At 38.9% G+C, this 24,543-nt stretch overlaps 1 protein-coding gene across 1 annotated transcript; it reads left to right on the forward strand.

The window, feature by feature from the left end:
* The first annotated feature begins 20,161 nt into the window (after positions 1-20,161).
* Positions 20,162-24,195, forward strand: LOC132044065 (outer envelope pore protein 16-2, chloroplastic). The gene is made up of 7 exons (XM_059434554.1): positions 20,162-20,414; positions 20,512-20,563; positions 20,686-20,760; positions 21,898-21,929; positions 22,182-22,215; positions 23,235-23,302; positions 23,851-24,195. The coding sequence occupies exons 1-7, from the start codon at positions 20,298-20,300 to the stop codon at positions 23,992-23,994; spliced, it is 522 nt and encodes a 173-aa protein (XP_059290537.1). The 5' UTR covers positions 20,162-20,297; the 3' UTR covers positions 23,995-24,195.
* The last annotated feature ends 348 nt before the right edge of the window (positions 24,196-24,543 follow it).

Below are 24,543 nucleotides of genomic sequence, written 5' to 3' on the forward strand. Positions count from 1 at the left end.
AATATGACAACATTATTGTGCCAATTTGAACAATATTTTTGGACTACGAGAAGGAAAAGAAGGAGAAGGCTATTATGGAGAAGAAGCAATTGTGTGTCAGCTAATCTATAGATAGGTATTGTTCTCCAAACATTATTTGCTAATTAAAAAGTGGCTCAATTTCAATTTTCGCAACGATAGGTGATGTTCAACCAGTAGCCTTGAAAATGGTTATTAGTGAAAGTTGCCCCGTATCTAACGTTAGAACTTACTCCCTGTATTTTAAAACAAATGGCGTTTTGGGGCGTGACACATTCCTTAAGAAAGTTAATTCAAAACATTAATTAAAGAGTAATTTGTCAATATTATCCGTTTACTTCTTCTCAACTTTTCTTAAAACAAGTAGTCAATGTTAAAAATTTTAGAAGACTCGTTGAAGAGAAGGTGATTTTGGAAACAATTAATCAATATAGCTTTGAACTTTGAAAATTCCCTCCATGATGGACCATAAAAAAAGCGTCACAAATTCATTTTATATTGCAATGAATGGGAGTATCTTTTTTCAAGAACTGTTGGGATATTCTTAGCTTATGATGGCCCTATGAGGATTTGAGTTGTATGCTACTTGATCTTATTTAAGTGAGCTCGTGTAGGGAGGTCTTCCCTTAAAGTTCTAATTAGGGATAACCAAAGGATTATCACGACCCGTTTGGTCTTTATGTGCGTTTTGACCATTTTACCCCTATTAATCCTTCCTCTAGCCTCGTTAGAGTGCTTTTGACCCGCGGGGATGGGCAACATGGTTCCCGAGGTCATCAAGCGAGTCTTGGTGAGATTTGAGGAATTTGGAACCTTAAAGTGAAAAATGTTTGACCAATAGTTGACTTTTAGGTAAACGGATCTTTTTGGGAATTCCCTCGATTTCATGAGGTCCAGAAGGTCAATTATGACTTGGTGGGATGTTTAGTTCGGTTCTCGAGGCATTTGAGAGCATTTTGTACCCTTGGTTGGAAACTTAGTTTCGGTCGTTTGGGGGTTAACCGGGTCAAGGTGACCTCCGTTGGGAATTTTGAGGGCACGGGCGAGTTCATAGCACTGTTTTACATATGTCTGCATATTCAGTTTGTATCCGGGAGGTCTCGGATAGATGTCAGGATTTTGGGTGAACTTGGTGAAAAAAAGATTTTTCTAGTTTTCTGAGGTGTCGCTTCTGCGACGGGTTGGCCGCGTATGTGGGCCCAACCAGGGAAGGCCTAGTCTGTAGTTGCGAGTCGCTAAGTCATTAATGAGATCTGCCTCAGCGGACGAGTATCCATCGAGGCGGGATCGGGTAGGCGGATCGTTACTCCGCGTAAGAGGAAATCGCTGAATTAGAAACCTTATAGTTTTCCCATTTCAAACCATTCCTTTTCCATTCACTAAATTGAAACCTAGAGAGTTCTAAGGGCTGATTGAGGAGCATTTTGGGTTGGATCTTCATTGCGTAAGTTCCCTTTTACTTCCTTGTATTTCATTTAATGTTTAAACTTGGATTCTATGGTAGAATTAAGAGGTTTAATGGGAAAGAAAGGTTGTAGACTCTAAGTTTAACTTCTTGAATCATGTGTTTTGAAATGAGTTTTGACTGGAAAATCTTATTAATCTAGTCATGAAATACTTGGAATAAGTAGATACTAAGTTGAATCTATCTAAATTTCATGGATTATGAATATGGAAGGTTCCGGTTCCTTTGTAAATTGGGGGTTTTTTATTAAAGGGTGAAATTGATGATTAATTGAGTTTAATTAGTAATTGAGGGATCATATTGGACTTCCTAAGTGTTGATTAACTAATTTTTATTATAAATTCCTATTTTGCCCTTCTGGGCCCGATTTTCTCTTTAAAAGGGTTGTTTTTTAGTCGAGTAGTATTGTAGAAATAAGGGTATCGTTAGTCTTCATTTCTAATGTAGATTACATTGTTGAATACACTTCGAATATTCGGAAGCTCTTCGAAAAGGCAAGGCTCGTGTTGGATAGTTTGTGGCACCTGCTCGGCATCGAGGTAGGTTATGGTTTACCTTTTTGGTTAGACTCCAATTAGTGAAGCATATGTAGGAGTTAGATATTGATGGGGAAAGTATGCTAGGCCTTCGGGTATGGTGTAGAGGTGAAATCCTATTAGGTTGGTTATGTTGATTGTTGTAGGCTTGCCGCCTTGTTGTTATGATTGGGGTTGTCGCCTTATTTGTTATGCTATGACTTGTGTATACATTCATCTCTCTCTTATTACGCCACTTATTATCAGAAAAAGGAAAGGAAAATGATATTAGGTTTGAATCGTGATGTGTGCTTATGATAAGACATAGATGAGATCTTGATTATGATTATTTTTTTATTATGATATCATGCATGGCATACATTCTTATTTCATATGATGCATTATGAACTGTGACTTGGTACTGATGATGATAAGTGAGACAAAGGAACATCCGAGGTCTTTGCCGGATTGTGTAAAAGAGAGATGAGAATCCGTGATTCGAGGTTGTTACCAGAGTGAAATGTGTTATACTCACTGCCCGAGGTTTCTTGCTGTGACGAGGGTGTACATGGACTTTTTGGGTCCCCCATGGGTCATGACTATTGAGACGTAGAGGTTTTCGTCCTTAGCATGTGGGTACGATTTTGACAGTTGGCCAGTGCATTGCATTGCATCACATATGCATTCACACTAATATACATTCTTCATTGCTTGATTTTGTACTTGACAATTGACATTTGGGTTAATTTTATGTTGGTTTGGTACGTGAGTGTTCTTGATTGCTTACATGCCTACTTGTTGACTTCTTTCTTCATATATGTGAACTAGTTGTCGTCAGCCTATGATACATACCAGTACTAGTTGTTTGTACTGATACTACCTTGCTGTACTCTTTTCTAAGTGTAGAGTTCGTCACAGGTGCTACTTTCGGATCTCGCAATTGATCCCCAAGCCTGTTTGCTGAGTTTCCAAGGTGAGCTACTTGATGGATTCTGCAGCCCATATATTCCCTTTTATTACTTATCTTCTCTTGCTTTCTGCGACAGTATTCATATTATGAGACTTGTATTTACTCCAGACTTGTAGAGTATTATTAGTAGCTCTTGTACTGTAATTTAGACCAGCTTTTGGCATGATGTAGTTCTTATTCCACACTTATTCTATCTTATATACGCTAAGACTGCTTAAATACTTCTATTTCCTTTACGTATGTTTAATGAATGTTGAATAACAGAAGGGTTCACCCCCCAGTGGGGTTAGCGTGGGTGCCCACTCGATCCACTAGTTGGGTCGTGATAGGGATTTTACTCATTTAATTACTTTTGCTTACTAAATCAATTCGAGTACATACAAACTGTACAATTTATGTCTCGAATCAAATCTTCATGAAATAGGAGTTTCATTTCGTTTGGTGACAGGGATGTCATAGTTAGAACCATCGGTCTCTTTTTGTTATCTAATTGAGTACTTTTTCATCTTTTAACTATGTAAAAGAACATATAGTACATCTGTAATGACCCGTTTGGTCATTTAGGCTTTTTGACCCTTGTTGACCCTTCTCGTAGCTTCATTAGAGTGTGTTTGACTCGTGGGGATGGGTAGCACGGTTCCCTAGATGATCGGGAATGGCTTTGAGGAAATTATAGGCTTAAAGTGAACAACCTTTGACAAATAGTTAACTTTTGGGTAAACGAACCTTTTTGGGAATTTCGTCAATTCCATGAGGTCTGGAGAGTCATTTATAACTTAGTGGGGTGGTTAGTTTGGTTCCCGAGTCACTTGGAAGCGTTTTAGTCATTTGGTTGAAAACTTGTTTTTGGGGTTTAACCGGGTCAAGGTGACCTCCGTTGGAAATTCCGAGGACACGGGTGAGTTCGGAGCGTGTTTTTACATTGGGATGCATATCTAGTTTGTATATGAGATGTCACGACCCACGCCGGTGAGTCATGACGAGTGCCTGACCTCTACTGACCAGACACCCTTATACTCGTACCTGGACATCACTGAATAATTAGGTGGCCCATATAACTTATAACTAAACCATAATGACTCATACAAGAGCAACACTAAGAACTATGCATCAAGAACAATCAACCATCTATATATATATATATATATATATATATATATATATATATATATATATATATATATATATATATATATATATATATATATATATATATATACACAAAAAGAACCGATAAGGCTGCAAGCCAACCTCGCCGCTCGCTAATAGAGTGCTTCTTTGATTCATATGATAAGGATCACACCAAAAGAATAAAAGGGACAGCCTTAACATACCTTGAAGTGTATCTAATCGTCCAACATCTACTTCTCGAACTCATAAGTCTACAATAAAGATAACATGGGCCACAATTAGACTACTTACATTACTTACTAACCAATTCAAGTACAAAAGAAACTTAACGAATTTCGAACAACATCTCTTTTGTTAACTTAACAATCCCTCAATTTCCAATTCCACCCAAACATCAACAATAACAATACCAATACCTACATATCAAAATATAATCAATTCCATCCCCAAACATCTCCCAAATCAGCCCCTAACCTCAACTTAGACTCAATTAATGTACCGCTTTCATAACTATCCTTTCATCACTTAAAAACATTAAAACTCTTGGTAATCAACTCAATCAACAAGATAAGGATCATATACATTCCTTAAGGTTAAGGAAACTCCAACTATCAAACTTCAACTCCAACTCCTAAGCTCAACAACTTCAATGAAACCCTAGGAATAACTTTCTCTTCACTAGCTCGGGTTTACGGGGCTCGGATCTTGCTAAAACTCCTCTAATTTGATGCGAAATGTAGAGAGGAGATATGTTAGGGTTTTCTATAGCTTGGGAATGAAATATGAGAAATAAAAATGTGAGGGCTATATATATATAAGTGGGACAAAACAGTCCCAGCGACTGCGGGTTGATGGACTCCATCGTTCTACCACCGAAAAATTCAGAGGTTGCGGCGTGTCGATGGCGAGGAATGACAACTCCTCGATGCGTTAACGGCCCGTCAAAGTGGGCTGGTTTTCTGCCAATTCCCTAAGTCATTCCAATTCGCGTCGATTCGATTCGTTTAACCTCTAATCCTATCGTATTTCAAGGAACATATACTTATACTTCGGTACACCTGAGATAAGGTACTTAATGTCTTCAAAACTTGGGTACGGATCTCCGTACTATGGGTATAAACTACCAGGAAGCCATGGAATTTCTTATAACGAGAACGAGAGGCGTAACATGAGAGGTCTCGAATGAGTGTCTGGTTGTGGGTTGTACTTGGGGAAAAATCAAATGTTGTTGGTTTCTGGTGTCTCGCTTCTGCGGACATGGGTACGCCTCTGCTGGCCAGCCAATGCTGGTCTTGGCCCGCAGATACGAGGAAGTGAGATGGCAAGTGGCTCCGCCTATGCGAGCATTCCTTCGTGGAGGTGAGTCCGCATCTACGGACAAGGTGTCCGCAGAAGCAAGCATCGCTGATCAGAAAATCCTTTTTATTCCCAACTTCTAATCATTTCTCCCCATTCACTAAATTGGAGACCTAGAAAGTATTGGAGGCGATTTTTTAGGAGCTTTGAGAGGATTCTTACATTGGGTAAGCCTTCTATTTATTTATTTATCTTGTTTATGTTATCATTAAAAGTGGGGGAATTATTGTAGAAAACCATGATTAGGTTGGGGGTTTTAGGGTGATAAACACTAGGTTGAGTTGAACCATCTTTTCTTCCTAAATTATGCTTTGTTGGGGAATTTTAATTGGTTCTAATCATCTAATCTTTGAGGTAATTAGTTGCTAAGCTTGAATCTCTCTTTATTTACGAAATTGATTATGGAAATTGGGGGTCTTCTCTAAAATTGGAGATTTTTGATTACTGATGCTATTAATGCTAATTTAAGACTAGTTTGGGTTGATAATTAGTGTTTACACTTTTTAAGCTTTGGTTGACCTTTTCCAACTTGAATTTATGTTTTCGCCCTTGTGGGCCCGAGTTTCATTTTTAAGGGTTATTTTCTATTCGAATCGTATTATAGCAATATGGGTATCGTTAGTTCCGATTTCTAATCAAGTTTACATTGTTAATTAGACTTCGACTATTCGGAAGCGCTTCTTAAAAGGAATGATATGTTGGATAGTTTGTGGCATCTGCTCGACACTGAGGTAGGTTACAGCTTACCTAATCGTTGGACTTCGTATAGTGAAGCATATGCAGAGTTTAGATATTAACGGGGAATGCATGATAGGACTTTGGGCATTGTGTGGAGGTGAAATCCAATAGGTTGGTTCCGTCAGCTGTTACTTGGGCTTGTCGCCATGTTTGAGATATTTGTGATTTGTGTTTACATTCATCCCTCTCTTTATATCTCACTTATCATTGGAAAAAGGAAGGATAATGAAAATGGCTTGAAATGTTTTGCGTACTTCATGATAAGTGACTGATAAGATTTGATATGATTTATCGTTGGTGTTGGCATCATGTATGCCATGCATTCTTATTACATGTTGCTGATTCTAGTTGTTGATTGAGACTTATCCAATTATTTATATATCATCCATGCATATAGATCAATGGTTACTATGGAAACAAGGTGTCACAACCGCTAAGCGGACCTTTCCCCCCGTAGGCGCTTATCCCAACAATCTCAAAAACATGAAATTATAAATAAATAAATAAGTGGAAGAGATAAAAACTACGTAAGTCCGATAATAATAGATAAGAATATGCGAAATATATCAAAACCACCCCAACTACTATACAAGAGCCTAACTAGAATCTACGAGCGGAAATATCGCTAATACATCAATCCGAATATGTCTCGAAATATCAAGTAAGACATAAAATAAAGGAAGAATCTCCAAGGCGGCGGACGCATTCATAAAAGAATGCCACGAGAAGCAGAGGTCGATCCTACCGAAACTCGCATTCATAAAAAAAACAAAAAAATAAGTACTGGTAGGTATCATAGGCTGATTAAGTTTAGCTAACACATATCAAGTCAATAAAGTAAGATAAACAGGTAACTCAACAAGGTATAAGTCAAACACAAGCCAGAATCCAAGTACATGTCATCACCTATGTTTAGCATCTAAATCTAATGGTGCCAAGTCCCAAATACTCAGTCAGAATTCGTACATCACAAGTACATCACAAGAATATCACAATCGAAGCCATAATACAATGCAATGCAATAATGTATGAAATGTGAATGCAATGCATATACAGTGTAAACATGTACTCCGATGATGGAACATCACTTCTCGATAGCACAACCCACGGGGACCCACGAAATCCATGTACCTCACGGTTCCGGCAACAACTTCGGCAACCGCTACCTCACGATTCTGGCAACAACCTCGGCAATCGCTACGCACATCCTCTATTCCGGGATAACCATCGGACATTAGTCCTCATGTCACTCTCATCCAACTAAGCTCAGATCATCACAGTGTTTCTTCAAGTATCATCAATGTATCAACAGGATATCATGAAGGATGAGAATGCATGCAATGTATGAGTTCAATGTCAATAAGTACCACGCATGGACACACCAACAATATCATGAAAAGGCTACACAATAATCCATAATATAACACTATCCTCGTATCAAACATCAAATACTACAGTATCATGATCAAGAAATATCAATAGTCTCCAATATTTGCTATCTCCACGTGGCATTAAGCCAATAACAATAGAACAAGATAAGTCATAACACAACGAGGTGGCTAACTCCAATTACACAACAGGGTCCAACCTAAGACAATATCCAACCCAACTTTATACCCGAAGGTTTACATGCTTTCTCCGAAAATATGGCCTAAATATATGCTTTGCTAAACGAAATCTCACCATAGGGTAAGACGTAACCAACCTGGAAGGCCGAACAACAATATCACCAAAAATCACTCCTTAGACTTCCCTTTCCTTTGAGCTTCGAGATAGAGAAAGTCTAGGCACATTCGAATCAAGAAATTAGAATCAAGAAGAACATCAAATGAACCCTACTTCTATTCAAGACCCAAATCCCCAACCTATGGAATGGGTTTTATGAACTAGAAGGGTGAAATTAGGAATCTAAAGGTTCCAACATGAAATTAAAGCTCTAGGTGATCAATTCACATCAATAGCAAGCTATAATAATCAACAATTTACTCAAATTCGAATTCTAGGCAAAACCCCCAAATTTGGGTATAAATCCTAACTTCCAATTCCATAAATTTAGCCACTAATTAGGAAGAATCATGCAATTATAGATTCCAGTCATCAATTCCATGCTTAATAGAGCTAACTCAACCAACAAATCGTGATTTAGAAGCCTAGAAGGAAGAACTCATGGAACGCTCTTTTAAATCTTCAACCACTTAATGACCTAACAAGATAAAAGGATTCTAAGGTGATTAAGGACAATGGAATAGTAAAGGAATTAGAAGAACTTACCACCAAGAATATCCTTGAACAGCTCCCAAGAACTCTAAAGTCAAAATAATAAAGATTGAGGGACTTAGGGATTTTAATAAACAGTTTACGAAATAACTGGCCCGGTACCACTTCTGCTGCAGCGGTCCCTCCTCGATAGTCACTCAGACCGCCATGACGGCCAGCCCTTAAATTCACTTGGCCGCTGTGGCGGCCCATCTAACCGCTATGGCTATACCGATGAGGCGGTAAGGATGCCGCTAAAGCGGGCACCAGCACCAAATTTTTTCAAAATAATCACAATCTCAATCCGCAATCCTGACTAATACCCGAGGCCATCTGTTCACAAACCACATACACAGAAACATAAAAAAAACACGCTACGAACGTACTCGTGGCCTCGGAATTCTGAACGGAGGTCTCGTTGATCGAGTTAACCCGGATACCTCAATTTTAACTTACCAACCTGAGTCCCAAAATGCACCCGAGTGTATTGGGAACCGAACAAAATATGCATATAAGTTTTAAATGACCATCCGGACCTTTAGGAATCAACGAATTTTTGAAAAAGTTTCGTTTACCCAAAAGTCAACTTTGAGTCAACTCTTTTTCGCTTAAAGCCAAATTTTCCCAAAAAGTCACCCAAATCAACCCTGAAAACCTCAGGAAGAATGTCAATGATCCCCTCGGGTCAAAAGTGAGCTCTCAATAAGTCACCCAAATCAACCCTGAAAACTTCAGGAAGAATGTCAATGATCCCCTCGGGTCAAAAGTGAGCTAACAAGCTAGGGGAAAAGTCAGAAAGTACCGAAAAGACTATAACAACAAAGCGGATTGTTACACAAGGATCCTCTATGTAGGCCCATTTGGCAAAGGTAACAAAGGAAATATCTATGTGAATCCTAGCGGCGGCGTTCTGTGTGAGGCCTAGTGGATATTGGTAGTCTGAGTAAAACTAGTGGCGGCATTCTGTGTAAGCCCTAGTGGATATTTTTGTGTCAGTACATGGATTTCTAGGGTACTACATGGGTCATGACTATGAGGCATTTCCCTTAGCATGTGCGTACGGTTCAAAGGTTGGCCAGTTCATTTCATTACTGCATCTCATACGCATTCACTCATTCATCTTGATAATGTTCATGGCATATTATACATTTGGTTGATCTCATTCCTGGACTGATATTGTTTACTTGACTGATTTCATACTTGAGACTGTTCTTGACTATACTTGATTGCTTATCTGCTTACCTGTTAATTTCTTTCCTTTATATAAGCAAACTAATCGTGGATGGCCTATGATGATTTAGTACTAGTGTTGTAATAATACTACTCTTGCTATTCTTTTTCTGAGTGCAAAGTTCGTTACAGGATCCACGTCTAAGCCTCGCGATTGATCCCGAGGCCTACTTGCCAGAGTCCCCAGGGTGAGCTACTAGATGGATTTACAGCCCAGAGACTCCTCTCTATATGCTTGTCTTTCTTTTGTACTCCTGAGACAACATCTCCTTATTTTAAGTCTTTAGTGTTTATTTTAGACTTGTACTTTATAGTGGCTCTTGTACTATGATTTAGACCAGATCCTTGGGGTGATGTCTTGTATTTCCGCACACTTTTTCATTATTTATATGTCGAGACTTTTGTGAAATTGCTGTTTAATTTCCACATTTTTTATGGACGAAAAGATAGAATAAGGGAAAGGTTCGCCCAACGGGGGGATTAGTGTGGGTGCTCGCGACCCACGAGTTAGGTCGTGACAAAGTTGGTATCAGAGCCCTAGGTTACCAATCTCACAAGTACAAGAGCATATCTAGTAGAGTCTCGCAGATTGGTATGATGAGCTCCGTACTTATCTGCGAGAGGCTATATGACATTTAGCAAACTTCAAATTCTTTCATTCCTTTTGTGCTACTTTATTCAAATTGGTATATAGAAGGTTCAAATAGGTATATGACTTCACTTCTATTCTCTCACAAATGGTGAGGACGCGCGCGCAGTACCGACTAAGGCCAGGGCCCCTGCGGTTGGTCAGACCCTTGCTAGATCTTTATCTGCAGAGCTAGAGGTTCAACATAAGCACAAGCCCATGGATTAGGATGAGCTGGGAACAGCCCAGGCTCAGCCTGAGTTAATTGCTACTCTTGTTCTCTATGACGCCATGGTTCATATATTGAGTCTCCTTAAGGGTTTCACCCAGGTGGGTGGCCTTCCAGCTACTCCAGAAGGATCTCAAACTAGAGTGAGAGGACAGACTCCTGAGCAGTATCAGACTATTGGGGTGCAGCCTGCTGTTGCGGTGGCTTCCCAGATTGACGAGATCCCAGCACATGCTTTTACTCTTAGCCTATTGTCGGTCCGACTACGATTGTTGAGGAGCAGGATCTGTTTGGTAGGTTCATCAAAATGAAGCCACATGAGTTCTTAGGAACACCTGGAGAGGATGTGTATGCGTTTATTATGGACAGTCATGAGAGGCTCCACAAGCTGGGTATAGTTCAGTCTCTTGGTGTTGATTACATCTCTTTCCAGTTGTGTGTGGACTCAAAGATGTGGTGGAGGTCTTATGTTGAGTGTCCAGCTGGGTCACCTCTCTTGTCTTGGACCCAGTTTATCAGGTATTCTTGGAGAAGTACATCCCCCTTACTTTGAGATATATGAGGAGAGAAAATTTCAATGATTTGGAGCAGAGGGCTTTGTCTATCATAGAGTGTGAGGCCAAATTTTATTCCTTAGCTCGTTATGCTATTTAGTTAATTCCCACCGAGACAGAGAGGGTGAGGAGATTTTCAGAGAATTAGTGCTTCCGTTGAAGTTGTCCTGTCTTCGTTTCAGTCTGTGGTGGATCATGCTACGGATGTTGAGTCTGCTAAGATTCGAGCTTATGGTGGGGGCAGTGATAAGAGGATCTGCCAATTTGGCAGTTTCAGTGGTTCTACTTTGAGAGGTAGGGGCCAGTCGAGCCGAATTCACCAGCAGTACTCTGGCTACCTCATCCAATCAGTATTTTAGATATCAGGAGGTGGCCCTTCTAGAAAGCGTGGACTTAGCACTAAGCAGACTCTCGAGGTTCCTATTCTCGACCTTCAGACCATGGTGGATATTCTGGTTCTTCAGTTTCAGTGGCTCAGCCCCAGAAGCCTAGAGTTTGTTATATATGTGGTGACATCGGGCACTTCGGCCAGAGTGCCCCAGACCTAGATAGAGTGGGGCTCAGCGAGGTTCCAGGTTTGAGACCTACAGGACTCCAATACCTTCAGTTAGCTGAGGTAGGTCTTTAGGGAGAGGTTGGTCACAACCTAGTAGCGGCGAGTATCAGTCTAGGTGAGTTGGTCATCATCCCAATAGGGGCGGTAGAAAGTTCGTGAGAGAGGGAGCTCAGTCTTGCCAGGGTGGCCGGGGAGGCGCACAATCCGATGGAGGACGAGTTCATTGCTATGCCTTTCTCGGGAGACCAGAGGCAGAGGCTTCTGATGCTGTCATTACAGGTACTATTTTAGTTTTCCATTGAGTAACCTCGATATTATTTGATCCGAGTTCTACCTTCTCATATGTGTCTGCATATTTCTCTACTGGTTTAGACATGACTTGTGATATTCTTGATGTGCCCATATGTGTTTCTACTTCAGTTAGAGATTTTGTGGTAGTAGATTGAGTCTATCAGTCATGCGTGGTTACTTTTATGGGTTATGATACTTGGGTAGACTTGGTGATCCTTAGTATGGTGGACTTTGATATTATTTTGGGTATGAATTGGTTATCTTCTTAACACGTGATTCTAGATTGTCAAGCCAAGACAGTCACGTTAGTTATGCCAGGCATTTCGAGATTAGAGTGGAAGAGTACTCCTTGCTCTGCTCCTAAAAAGATTATATCCTTCCACCAGGCGAAGAAGTTAGTGGATAAGGGGTGTTTGGCGTACTTGGCGCATATCCGGGATTTGAGTGCGGATATTCCTTCCCTGGCATCTGTTCCTATAGTTAGTGAGTTTGCGGAGGTCTTTACCACAAACTTGCCTGGTATGTCGCCTGATCGTGATATTGACTTGGAGCTAGGTACTCGACCTATTTCTATTTCACCTTAACGTATGGCTCAGGCAGAGTTTCTAGAATTGAAGGATCAATTGCAAGATTTGTTGAGTAAGGGGTCATCAGACCCAGTGTTTCCCATTGGGGCGCTCCTGTGTTGTTCATGAATGAAAAGGATGGTTCTATGCGGACGTCTATCGGTTATCGGCAATTAAACAAGGTTACCATTCAGAACAAGTATCTAATACCCCGCATTGATGATTTCTTTGATCCGCTTCAGGGTGCATCGGTCTTTTCTAAGATTGACTTGAGATTGAGCTATTACCAGTTGAAGATTAGAGCCGAGGATTCCAAAGACAGCCTTTAGGACCCGTTATGGTCATTATGAGTTCTTGGTGATGTCTTTTGGGCTTATCAATGCCCCCACAGCATTTATGGATTTAGTGAACGGATCTTCAAGCCTTATTTGGATTTGTTCATGATTATGTTTATTGATGACATCTTGGTGTACTCTCAGAGTAGGTAAGAGCATGAGAAATAATTAAGGATAGTTCATAGATTGTTGAAAGAGAAGAAGTTATATGCCAAGTTTTCCAAGTGTGAGTTCTAACTCAGTTCCATGGCATTTTTGGGATGTTGTGTCTAAGGATGGAATTATGGTTGATCCTAAGAAGATCGAGGCAGTTCGTAATTGGGCTATGCCTACTTCTGTGACTGACATTCAGAGTTTTGTGGACTTAGCGAGTTACTATCATCGGTTCGTGAAGGGTTCTCATCTATTGCTTCTCATTTAGCCTAATTGACTCAAGAAATGTGCCCTTTCAGTTGTCCTATGAGTGTGAGAGAGCTTTCAAAGGCTCAAGGCTTTATTGACTTCAGCTTCAATTTTGACTTTACCTGTGGAGGGTAAAGACTTTACTATTTATTGTGATGCTTTATGTATTATCTTGGGTTGTGCGTTGATGCAAGAGGGTAGCGTGATTATGTATGCTTCGAGGTAGTTGAAGGTCCATAAGAAGAACTACCGTATTCATGACTTAGAGTTGGCGGCGTTAATCTTTGCTTTGAAGATTTGGTGGCATTACCTGTATAGAGTCCATAGTGAGGTATACACAGATCATCGTAGTCTTCAGCATATGTTCAATCAGAGGGATGTGAATTCGAGGCAGCGTAGATGGATAGAGTTTCTCAAGGATTATGACATGACTATTCTTAATCATTCGGGAAAGGCTAATATGGCTAATGTGTTGAGTCGAAAGGCAATAAGTATAGGTAGCTTGGCGCGTTTGATTGTGGGAGAGCATCCTCTAGCCATGGACGTTCAGTATTTGGCTAATAACATGGTGAGACTCGATATTTCAGAACTTGGCAAGGTTCCAGCTTGTGTTGAGGCGATGTCGTCTCTTTTGGAGCAGATTAAGGCCCAGCAGTTTGAGGATGTGAAATTGTGTAAGATTTAGGATAGGTGCTAAGTGGGGAAGCCAGTAAGGCTGTTCTTGATGATGAGGGTGTTTTGAGGATTAAGAGGCGCATTTGTATTCCTAGAGTCGGTGATTTGATTCAGTTGATCTTGAAGGAAGCTCACAGTTCCAGATACTCCATTCATCCTAGTGCCACAAATATGTATCGTGAATTGAGACAACATTACTGGTGGGGTAGGATGAAGAGGGATATAATGGAATTCGTATCTCAGTGTTTGATTTGCCAGCAGGTTAAGTATGAGCACCAGTGACCGAATGGTGTGACTCAGAGGATGCTCATTCCCGAGTCGAAGTGGGAGAGGATAGCTATGGATTTCGTGGTTGATCTACCAAAGACTTTGGGAAAGTTTGATGCCATTTGGGTTATTGTTGATAGGTTGACTAAGTCCGCGCACTTCATTCCAGTTTAGACTACCTACAACTCGGAGATGTTGGCCAGGATCTACATTAGAGAGATCGTCAGATTGCATGGCGTGCCCATTTCCATCATTTCAGACAGAGGCACTTAGTTCACGTCCCATTTCTGGAGGACTTTACAGAAACAATTGGGGACTCAGTTGGACCTTAGTACAACTTTCCAACCACAGACCGATGGTCAATCCGAGAGGACTATTCAGGTGTTAGAGGATATGTTTCAAGCTTGTGTGATCGACTTTGGTGGTTATTAGGACCAGTTCTTACCTTTGGCAGAGTTCGCGTACAACAACAGTTATCACTTAAGTATCGACATGGCTCCATTTGAGGCTTTGTATGGTAGGAGATGTCGTTCTCCGATTGGGTGGTTTGATGCTTTCAAGGTGAGACCTTGTGGTACGGATTTGTTGAGAGAGTCCTTGGATAAGGTGAAGCTAATTCAGGAAAAGCTTCTCGCGGCTCAGAGTAGGCAAAAAGAGTATGCGGACCGGAAGGTCTGGGATTTGGAGTTCATGGTTGGTGATCAGGTCTTGTTGAAGGTTTCACCCATGAAGGGTGTGATGTGATTTGGAAAGAAAGGCAAGTTGAGCCCGAGGTTTATCGGCCCTTTTGAGATCATTCGTCATGTTAGGAAGTGGCATATAAGTTGGCTTTGCCACAAAGTTTATCAGGTGTTCATCCGGCATTTCATGTGTCCATGTTGAAGAAATACCATTCCGACGGCTCTTATATCATCCACTGGGACTCGGTATTATTCGATCAGAATTTGTCCTTCGAGGAAGAGCCGGTAGTAATCTTGGATAGGCAAGTGAGAAAGTTGAGATAAAAAGAAATAGCTTCAGTTAAGATGCAATGAAAGCATGTTGAGGAGGCTACATAGGAGACCGAGGCCGATATGCGTGCGAGATATCCCCAGCTCTTTATCGACCCAGGTACCTTTCCTTCGTTCCATTTCTTCTCCGTTCGAGGACGAACGATTGTTTAATTGGTATCTGATGTAACGACTTGCTTGGTCGTTTTGGCTTTTTTACCTTTTATCCCTATTGACCCTTCTGCTAGCTTCATTAGAGCGTGTTTGACTCGTGGGGATGGGTAGCGCGGTTCCTTAGATGATTGGGAATGGCTTTGAGGAAATCAGGGGTTAAAGTGAAAAACATTTGATCAATAATTGACTTTTGGGTAAACAAACTTTTTTGGGAAATTCGTCAATTCCATGAGGTTCGAAGAGTCATTTATAACTTGGTGGGGCAGTTGGTTCGATTCCCGAGGCACCCGGGAGCATTTTGGTCACTTGGTTGGAAACTTGAGTTTTGGGGGTTGACCAGGTCATGGTGACCTCCGTTGGAAATTCCGAGGGCACAGTGAGTTCATAGTGTGTTCTTACATTGGGATACATATTTTGTTTGTATCCGAGGGGTCTCGAATGAGTGTCAAGTTTTGGGTTGGACTTGGTGAAAAAATAGATTTTGTTGGTTTCTGGTATCCCTCTTCTGCGAACGTGGGTTCACCTCTGCGGGCCCGCCTATGCGGGTCTTGGCCCGCAGACGCGAGGAAGTGAGGTGTGACGAGCTCTGGCCATTTAAAGTTTTTTTTTTTTTTTGCTCGTACTCTGTGAAATTATAGTATAGTTTAAGATATTGTCCCACAGAGATTGTAACCACCTAAACTACAAATTTATCCCGGTTACTATTTCAGAGAATCAAATTGATGAAAAGAGAGTAGTGTCTTCAATTTGTAAATTACTTAAACAAAACAAACAATTTCCTAAAGATTTAAAAAGAGTTGGGAATAATTGAATTCACTTGATAATATTATTATAATACAATCTTAATGTAATATATTTCACGAAAGAATAATTGCTTATTGCTAATACAATTACATTTTATCACTTGGAAATAATCAATTAATAACATTCCTTGAGGTTATGCTTAATAATTGAATCACAACTAATGACAATTAAAATGAAATAATTTCCTTGCCTAAATTGTGTCATAAGGTGTAAAGACCTCTTGAGATTAATCTTTATATCAATAAACTTATTTGAGTCAATTCCTCCATGAGGATTAGAATTAAAAGAAATAGGACAAAGATATCCTTAAATCTATACACTTGCTTAAGTCAATTCCTTCTTGCGAATTAGATTTGAAAGAAGCAAGATCAAAGATTTGGAATAACATATAACTCAAAATTATTATTACTCTAATATTTTATGCAATAATTATAAAGTATTCATTTTTCTTTGTGAGAATTACAAAATTAATACAAGAATAACCACAACATAAAATATAATAGAGTGGCGATAATATTTAGGAAAAGTCTATTATTCCGACACAGAGTAAATATAGAGATAAAAATATGACAAGGAATAATTAAAATAAAGATAAATAATATAATAACATACCAAGCTTCATCAACTATTCCCATAAAAAGATATTACTCCATTAAGGAGTATATAAACCAAAGATCTACTAAAAGATTAAAAAAATAAAAATAAAAAGAAAGAGCAAGAACAAAGCTAGAGAGAAAAGTGGTTATTTTCCTACTACTCAAGATGTCTTCTATACAAAAAGTTTCCTTCTATTTATAGAAGTATGAGGAAGATGTATCTTGAGAAGGTATATTTTGAGAAAAATATATCCTTGAGGAAGATGTAACTTCACTTCTTGTATTGTGAAGTGGATGTCTTTTGCAATCTCCTCTTTTCTTTCATCTTTAGCTATATTCATGGCTTTTTTATTTTCTAAAAAATATTGTTAGAAAACACATAGAAATTGAAGTATTATATAAATTCTTTATTTAAAATAGTATAGTTTTAAGTATATAATATATGTATATTTTATATCTATCAAGGTGGCAAGTGGCTCCGCTTATGTGAGCAGTCCTTCGCGGAGGCGAGTCCGCATCTGCGGACAATTCATCGTTGATTAGAAAACCCTTTTTATTCCCAACTTCGAATCATTTCTCTCCATTCACTACATTGGAGACCTAGAGTATTGGGGGCGATTTTTTACGAGCTTTGAGAGGATTCTTCCATTGGGTAAGCCTAAGATTTATTTATCTTGTTTATGTTATCATTAAAAGTGGGGGAATTCTTGTAAAAAAAACCATGATTAGGTTGGGGGTTTTAGGGTGATAAACACTAGGTTGAGTTGAACCATCTTTTCTTCCTAAATTATGCTTTGTTGGGGGATTTAATTGGTTCTAATCATCTAATCTTTGAGGTAATTAGTTGCTAAGCTTGAATCTCTCTTTATTTAAGAAATTGATTATGGAAATTGGGGTCTTCTCTAAAATTGGATATTTTTTTATTAATTTTTTATTCGGGACTAGTTTGGGTTGATAATTAGTGTTTGGCCTTTTTAAGCTTTGGTTGGCCTTTTCCAACTAGAATTTCCATTGTTTCCCTTGTGGGCTCGAGTTTCCTTTTTAAGGGTTATTTTCGATTCGAATCGTATTAGAGCAATATGGGCATCGTTAGTTCCAGTTTCTAATGTAGATTACATTGTTGATTAGACTTCGTCCGTTCGTAAGCTTTTCGTAAAGGGAAGGCTCGTGTTGGATAGTTCGTGGCACCTGCTCGACACTGAGGTAGGTTAGGCTTAAAATATGGTTAGACTTCGGTTAGTGAAGCATATGTAGAGTTTAGTTATTGACGGGGAATGCATGATAGGCCTTCGGGCATGGTGTGGAAGTGAAATCCATTTAGGTTGGTTCCGTCAGCTATTATGTGGGCTTGTCGCCATGTTTGAGATATTTGTGATTTGTGTTTACATTCATCCCTCTCTTGATATCTCACTTATCATCGTAAAAAGGAAGGATACCGAAAATGGCTTAAAATGTGTTGTGTACTTCATGATATGTGACTGATGAGATTTGATATGATTTACCGTTGGTGTTGGCATCATGCATAACATGCATTCTTATTACATGTTGATGATTCGAGTTATTGACTGAGAATCATCCAATCATTTATATATCATCCATGCATATGCATCAATAATTACTATGGAAACAAGGATACTTTGTGTGGGCCCAATTGGCAAAGGTAACAAAGGAAAGAAATTTCTTTATGAACCCTAGCGGTGGCGTTCTGTGTGAGCCCTAGTGGATATTGGTATTCTGAGTAAAACTAGTGGTCGCGCTCTGTGTGTGCCCTAGTGGATATTTCTATGTGAGTACATGGATTTCGCGGGTCCTCCATGGGTTATGACTATGAGGCATTGCCCTTAGCATGTGTGTACCGTTCAAAGGTCGGCCAGTGCATTTCGTTACTTCATCTCATACGCATTCACTCATTCATCTTGACTGTGTTCATGACATATTATACATTTGGTTGATCTCATTCCTGGACTGATATTGTTTACTTGACTGATTTTATACTTGAGACAATTTTTTACTGTATTTGATTGCTTATCTGCTTACCTGTTAATTTCTTTCCTTTATATATGTAAACTAATTGTTGACGGCCTATGAAACTTACTAGTACTAGTGTTGTACTGATACTACTCTTGCTATACTTTTTTTCTCAATGCAAAGTTCATCACAGGATCCACGTCTCAGCCTCGCGAGTGATCCCAAGGCCTACTTGCTAGAGTCCCCAGGGTGAGCTACTGGATGGATCTGCAGTCCGGAGACTCCTCTCTATATGCTTGTCTTTCTTTTGTACTCCTGAGATAGCATCTCCTTATTTTGAGACTTTAGTATTTATTTCAGACTTGTACTTTGTAGTGGCTCTTGTACTATGATTTAGACTAGATCCTTGGGGTTATGTCTTGTATTTCCGCACACTTTTCCATTAATTATATGTCGAGACTGTTGTGTAATTGTTGTTTAATTTCCGCATGTTTTATGTACGAAGAGATAGAATAAGGGAAGTTCGCCCACCAGGGGGTTAGTGTGGGTGTCCGCTCGATCCATGAATTGGGTCGTGACAACATCTGATTTGTTCCAGCAGTTAGTATTAAGAATTGGAATAAGGCATAAAAACATACATAAATAATAATTAAATTGCCAATTGCATATCTAAATTATGCGGGGCCTATGACTCCTCTAAACTTATTGTTTTCATATTATTTGTCATTTTCACTAATTATCCGATTAAAAATAAGTAAAAACGCGGCATATGTAAACACGTGCTTATTTAAAATTACAAAGATAAAAAAAAAAAAGGTATTCAAAGAAGGAAGTTATTTGGCAATTTGCAAAAAAGTACATTTGAGCAGAGCTTAAGGTAAATTTAGCAACATTAAAGCTACTTGGATGGGGAAAAAAAGTTGAAAATCTGATCTACTATGCCAAAAAGTCATGATGCATGCAGGGTGTATTTTTAGTCTGAGATGCAAGAATGAATAAGCATGTGTGTGCACATGCTACATTTTTACTTATTTTTGTTGCCAGTAATTTGTGACTGAGGGAAATAATACAAAAAGAATAAGTTAAGGGAGGTTGGTCATATGACCCACGCGTAGTTTAGGAGTATAATTGACAATCTCATCTAGTTTAAGTGTGTTTCAATATCTTATTCGTTAAAAATTGTTATTTTTCTTGGATTTCATTTTCAATTTAAGAGGCAACATAGTCACGTAAAAAAGGAATATAAAAATCATGAAAACACACAACGAAAAACGCTATGCTATGAAAATGGTAAAATGTGACCCACAACAAGGTTGTTACAAGAATTCCATATTTGTAAAAAGTTTTTTAGGCTGGGGCTCTTTCAAACCGCAAACTTTGCCACGAAGACCGCTTTACAGTTTTCAGAACTCAGAAGAATTGACACGTACCTGTGTTGTCACTTCCACGCGTCTATTTTCTCTCTTAACTTTACCCCCATAAACTCTCACTTCATAGTTCACACATTTTGCTTCGTTATTCTCTGTTCTTCGACAATTTTCTTGCAAAGTTTTGTGTTTTGTTTTTAGTTTTGTGAAAGGAAAAATGAACAGTAACTTGGAGACTCGATCATTGCTGCATGGGTTTGATAAGGGAGGTTTCTTTGATTTGGGACATCCTCTTCTTAACCGTATTGCTGAAAGCTTCGTCAAAGCTGCAGGGGTATACTCAAATCTCAATATATATTCTGTTCATATCAACTGTCATTTTATTTGTGTTCTTTTGTGTGCATTAATATTGTGATTGTTTTGACGATCAGATTGGTGCTGTTCAAGCGGTTGCTCGTGAGGCTTATTTCACTGCCTCTGAAAGTGAGCCTATCTTTTATCCATTTTTTCTTTCTCTTTTTTTGCAAAACAAGTGTGCGAGTGTATATTTCAGAATTTCGGAGTTTATAGAGTGAGTAGTATTTTAAGTAAAATTGATGTATTAGGTGGCAGTGGAGATATTACCAGCATACCACCAGAGATCACTGGTCCCAAGAAGAATCGATTTCCAGACCTTAGAGGTAAGTATCCTAGTGTTTTGTGTGGACCTCTTTCCTTTTTTGTCTCTTTATGTGTAGTTATACTTATGAACAAGAGAACATAGGGATTCAAATATGAAAAGTTTTCTGTTGCCTTCATATCTTCTTTGTATTTGATTTTGTGAACTACTATGATGTAATTACTTTCATAGATCTTCTAGATTTATTGAGAATATTACAGTACTGACTAAGCTTTAAATATTACTCCCTCCATCCAGAGGCGGATATAGGATTTAAATTCTTGGGGTTCAACCTTTTAAATTTTTTAGCATTGAACCATTATATTTCTAAAGTTATAGGTTCATATCTACTATTTATTGTAAATTTAGTAAATTTTTACATATAAATTTGTACACCGCATCGAAAGTTTGGGGTTCAATTGAACCCCAAATTATAATGCTCCATCCGCCCCTGCCTCCATCCCAATTTAAGTTTAGTGTTTGACTGGGCAAAAATGAGCACAAAGTTTAAGGAATAACAAGGGACTTTTGAATCTTGTGGTTGTGGTCCTACGCTAAGATATGTGTAATGTGATGTGTTTAATGTACTAAAATGACTTGCAAGTTTTAAACTTTCCATGTAGGACGAATTGTCAACTTACTAAATATAGAAAGAACCACTCTTTTTTGGAACAGATCAGAAAGGAAAGTAAGACACTTAACTTGCGGAAGTAAGACACTAAAAATTTGGGGAGTACATATCAATCTTTTTTAGCATAACATATTTAATGGTACACAATATACCTATTTCATCATGTTCATTTATGTGATTATTTCCTACTAGTCTAATTGATGTCTATCGAATTAAGTTGCAAGAACGATACTGAAAAAATTACTGGGGATAAGTGTCTCCGTGTATGAAAATGTTGAATGTGAGCATTATCCTATTCCCCAAATTAAGATATTCTCTTTCAAAGTAAAAACAATTAATTCGTTCGCTTTGATGTTAAGTACCATTCGATGTTGAATACCTTGAATGGTGTAGGTTACTTAACTAAATTGTAAAATATCGTGTTATAAATTCCTTTTTTTGTGCATTATCTAGTTTGATGCATCATATGAGTTAAATTTGTGAATATATAAGCTATTATTATTCACTTTCTTGTAATATTGGATGCAGGGGAGACCAACAGAAAGTCAGTTGAGGCCCTGGTAAGATGTTTCCTCTGTCGCTGTCTTGTCATCTTTTGGAACTGCTTTCAATATGTTGATGCGTCCGTAGTCAAATAGACAAGAAGATTGGTGGGGTAGTGAATTTCCTAGTTTGTTTGTGGATTAAATGAGACCATCATGGGAAGATGTGGAAAATATGGTTAAACGCGTTGAGAATTGCTTTTCATTTGTAGTTTGATACTTTGAAGCTTTGCTCAACAGTGTAAACATTATCTTATGCAATCTTTTCAGGTAAAGAGCACCGGAAAAGAATCTGTGCAATGGGGTAAGCCTACTCTCTTAGTTAACATCAGCTTTCAAGTAGATAAAGAAGTTAAGGCTAGTGACATCAGCTATCGGCTATTGGCCTTTGTGAAAGCTCCTCCTCAATATGTTTGATCCCTTTCCAAGCCTTCCTCTTCGTCAATGATTATGGGGCGCTCCTGCCCTTTACCCAAAGAGTACAAGAATAGCAATCCACCTATTGGTGTGCTGCTGCCCTCAACCGACCTGATCGTCCCAATCCGGTTGTCCTCACTAAGAACAGATCCACAATCTCTTATCTAATGAATATGAAATTGTTGCAATTCGTGTTTAAGTGATTGTGATTTGTATAACCAAAACCCGTGATTTATTGATACTCACCAAAAGAGCAGGCAGAATATTAATCAGACAAAACTGTGAAACTACGTTTATATCTAAGAATCAGGGCCCCTCCCCCTTGAAAGCGAGCTCATACTATCCTTATCCTAGTGGCAGAAATGAATACTACTCGGTGTGCTAGTCTAATGGCATATATGAATGGGTTGACCACAAAATAATATCTTAATGAAGATTTCACTAGAAAAGTGGAAAGTTCATTCTTTTTATTTGGTCGATTGTAGAGTTTTATCTCCTTCGTCGCTGTGACTGCTCACTCATACATTGCATTCATAATTCACCGGTCAATTTCACCCTATACGCTGAGCATTGTCGTTTTTCCGATCTTTGCAGGTTCTTTAGTTTTTCTTCCTTCACCCTAAAGGAAATAGGGCAATTAGGTGGTATACCATATATATGTATTTTAGAAGTCCTGGAGGAAATATGGTAATTATGTGGTATACCATATGTATATGTATTTTAGAAGTCCTTCTAACGACACGTGCATTTTGTAAGCTTTGATTCTTTTTCAATCGGATGATCCATTAATCCGATGGAGGATTATAAATGGATAAGTTTTAATTGATTCCATTGGGAAATAGATGGACTTTCTGTCGGACCCATTTTATTAACAGGACTTATAATGATTTACCATCACTTCTGTAGGACTAGCTGCAGGGATGTACTCTGGACTTACTTATGGATTGAAAGAGGCACGCGGTGTTCACGATTGGGTCAGTTTTTCTTCTTGTTGAAGCATGATCATATGTTTCATGTTGGCTAGTTGTTGCTAATTCACTGGCAGGACCAGTATCTTCCCGTGGTTTCTTCTCCCGTCTGTCCTTGATTATCTGTTCACATGCTTTTCATGTGGTCCATGTTGAATCTGTGCCTTTCTCCATTTCAAAAGCACCTTCCCCACCTTGATTATTCGTTTAGAGTTGATTCATGTGAGTTTTGTGTTCATGCAACACTTTCTTCCCATATATATGTTTCTTGTAGACGATATTTACATCGTTAGAAATCAGCATAAACTAGTTTTAGGCAGGCTCCGAACCTATCATAACCCCCCTCCACCCCCGATCCCCCTCCTTTCTCCCCTTCCTCCCAACCGTCCTTGAGACTAGCAATATGATCAAAGCTCATACAGGCAGTTTCGTATGCAATAGCGCAACTTCATCGCCATCTGTTGCAAGTGGGGGACGACGTTGTTGTTGTGTTGTATATATTTCTTGTGGACTATTTTGAGGTTGGTCTGATTATTGAAACATTCTCCTTGCAGAAAAATAGTGCCTTGGCAGGAGCAATAACTGGTGCAGCTCTGGCTTTTACCCTGGAAGATCGTTCTCATGAACAGGTGGTGCAGTGTGCCATCACAGGAGCAGCTATCTCCACGGCTGCGAATCTACTTACGGGAATATTTTAGGCTGACTAGAATATGTTCAGTTGGAGACTTGTTACTATGTTTCCATGGCACTGCACTTTACAAGTTGAACTTATATGTATGTGGATAGTGCTGTTTTTTAATTGATTTTATGGCATTTTCGTGCCTTATAACTTGGGTGGATTTTGAGGTTTAAGGCAAAATAATAGTATGATGTCTCCCATTGAGGGAAATTTCTTGAGAGTTTATTGCTGATTAAGATTGCTGAAGAGGTAAATGCACAGGAAGGAATTATTGAATGTATTATTGTGAGTGACATGATATTTTCTTGGTATTCATGGTGTTTAGCAGAGCTGGTATTTTGAAATTGAAAGTAGTTGCTTTAATAAGAGTAGGTCCAAAGCACTCTTAAATGAAGAAGGGAAAGAAATATTGGCGCTTTAGTATCAAGGTTAATGAGGGAAGACGATATTAAAGAGTCTTACTGGGACTCCAAAATTATTGGTAACGCAAATTAAGTATGTGTGATTGCAAATTAATATTGCAAAACATGGTTTTGGTGTTATTAATATTGTAAATAGGGGTGTACAT

The sequence above is a fragment of the Lycium ferocissimum genome, unplaced genomic scaffold, assembly GCF_029784015.1.
Source record: "Lycium ferocissimum isolate CSIRO_LF1 unplaced genomic scaffold, AGI_CSIRO_Lferr_CH_V1 ctg3447, whole genome shotgun sequence".
Classification (NCBI taxonomy): domain Eukaryota; kingdom Viridiplantae; phylum Streptophyta; class Magnoliopsida; order Solanales; family Solanaceae; genus Lycium; species Lycium ferocissimum.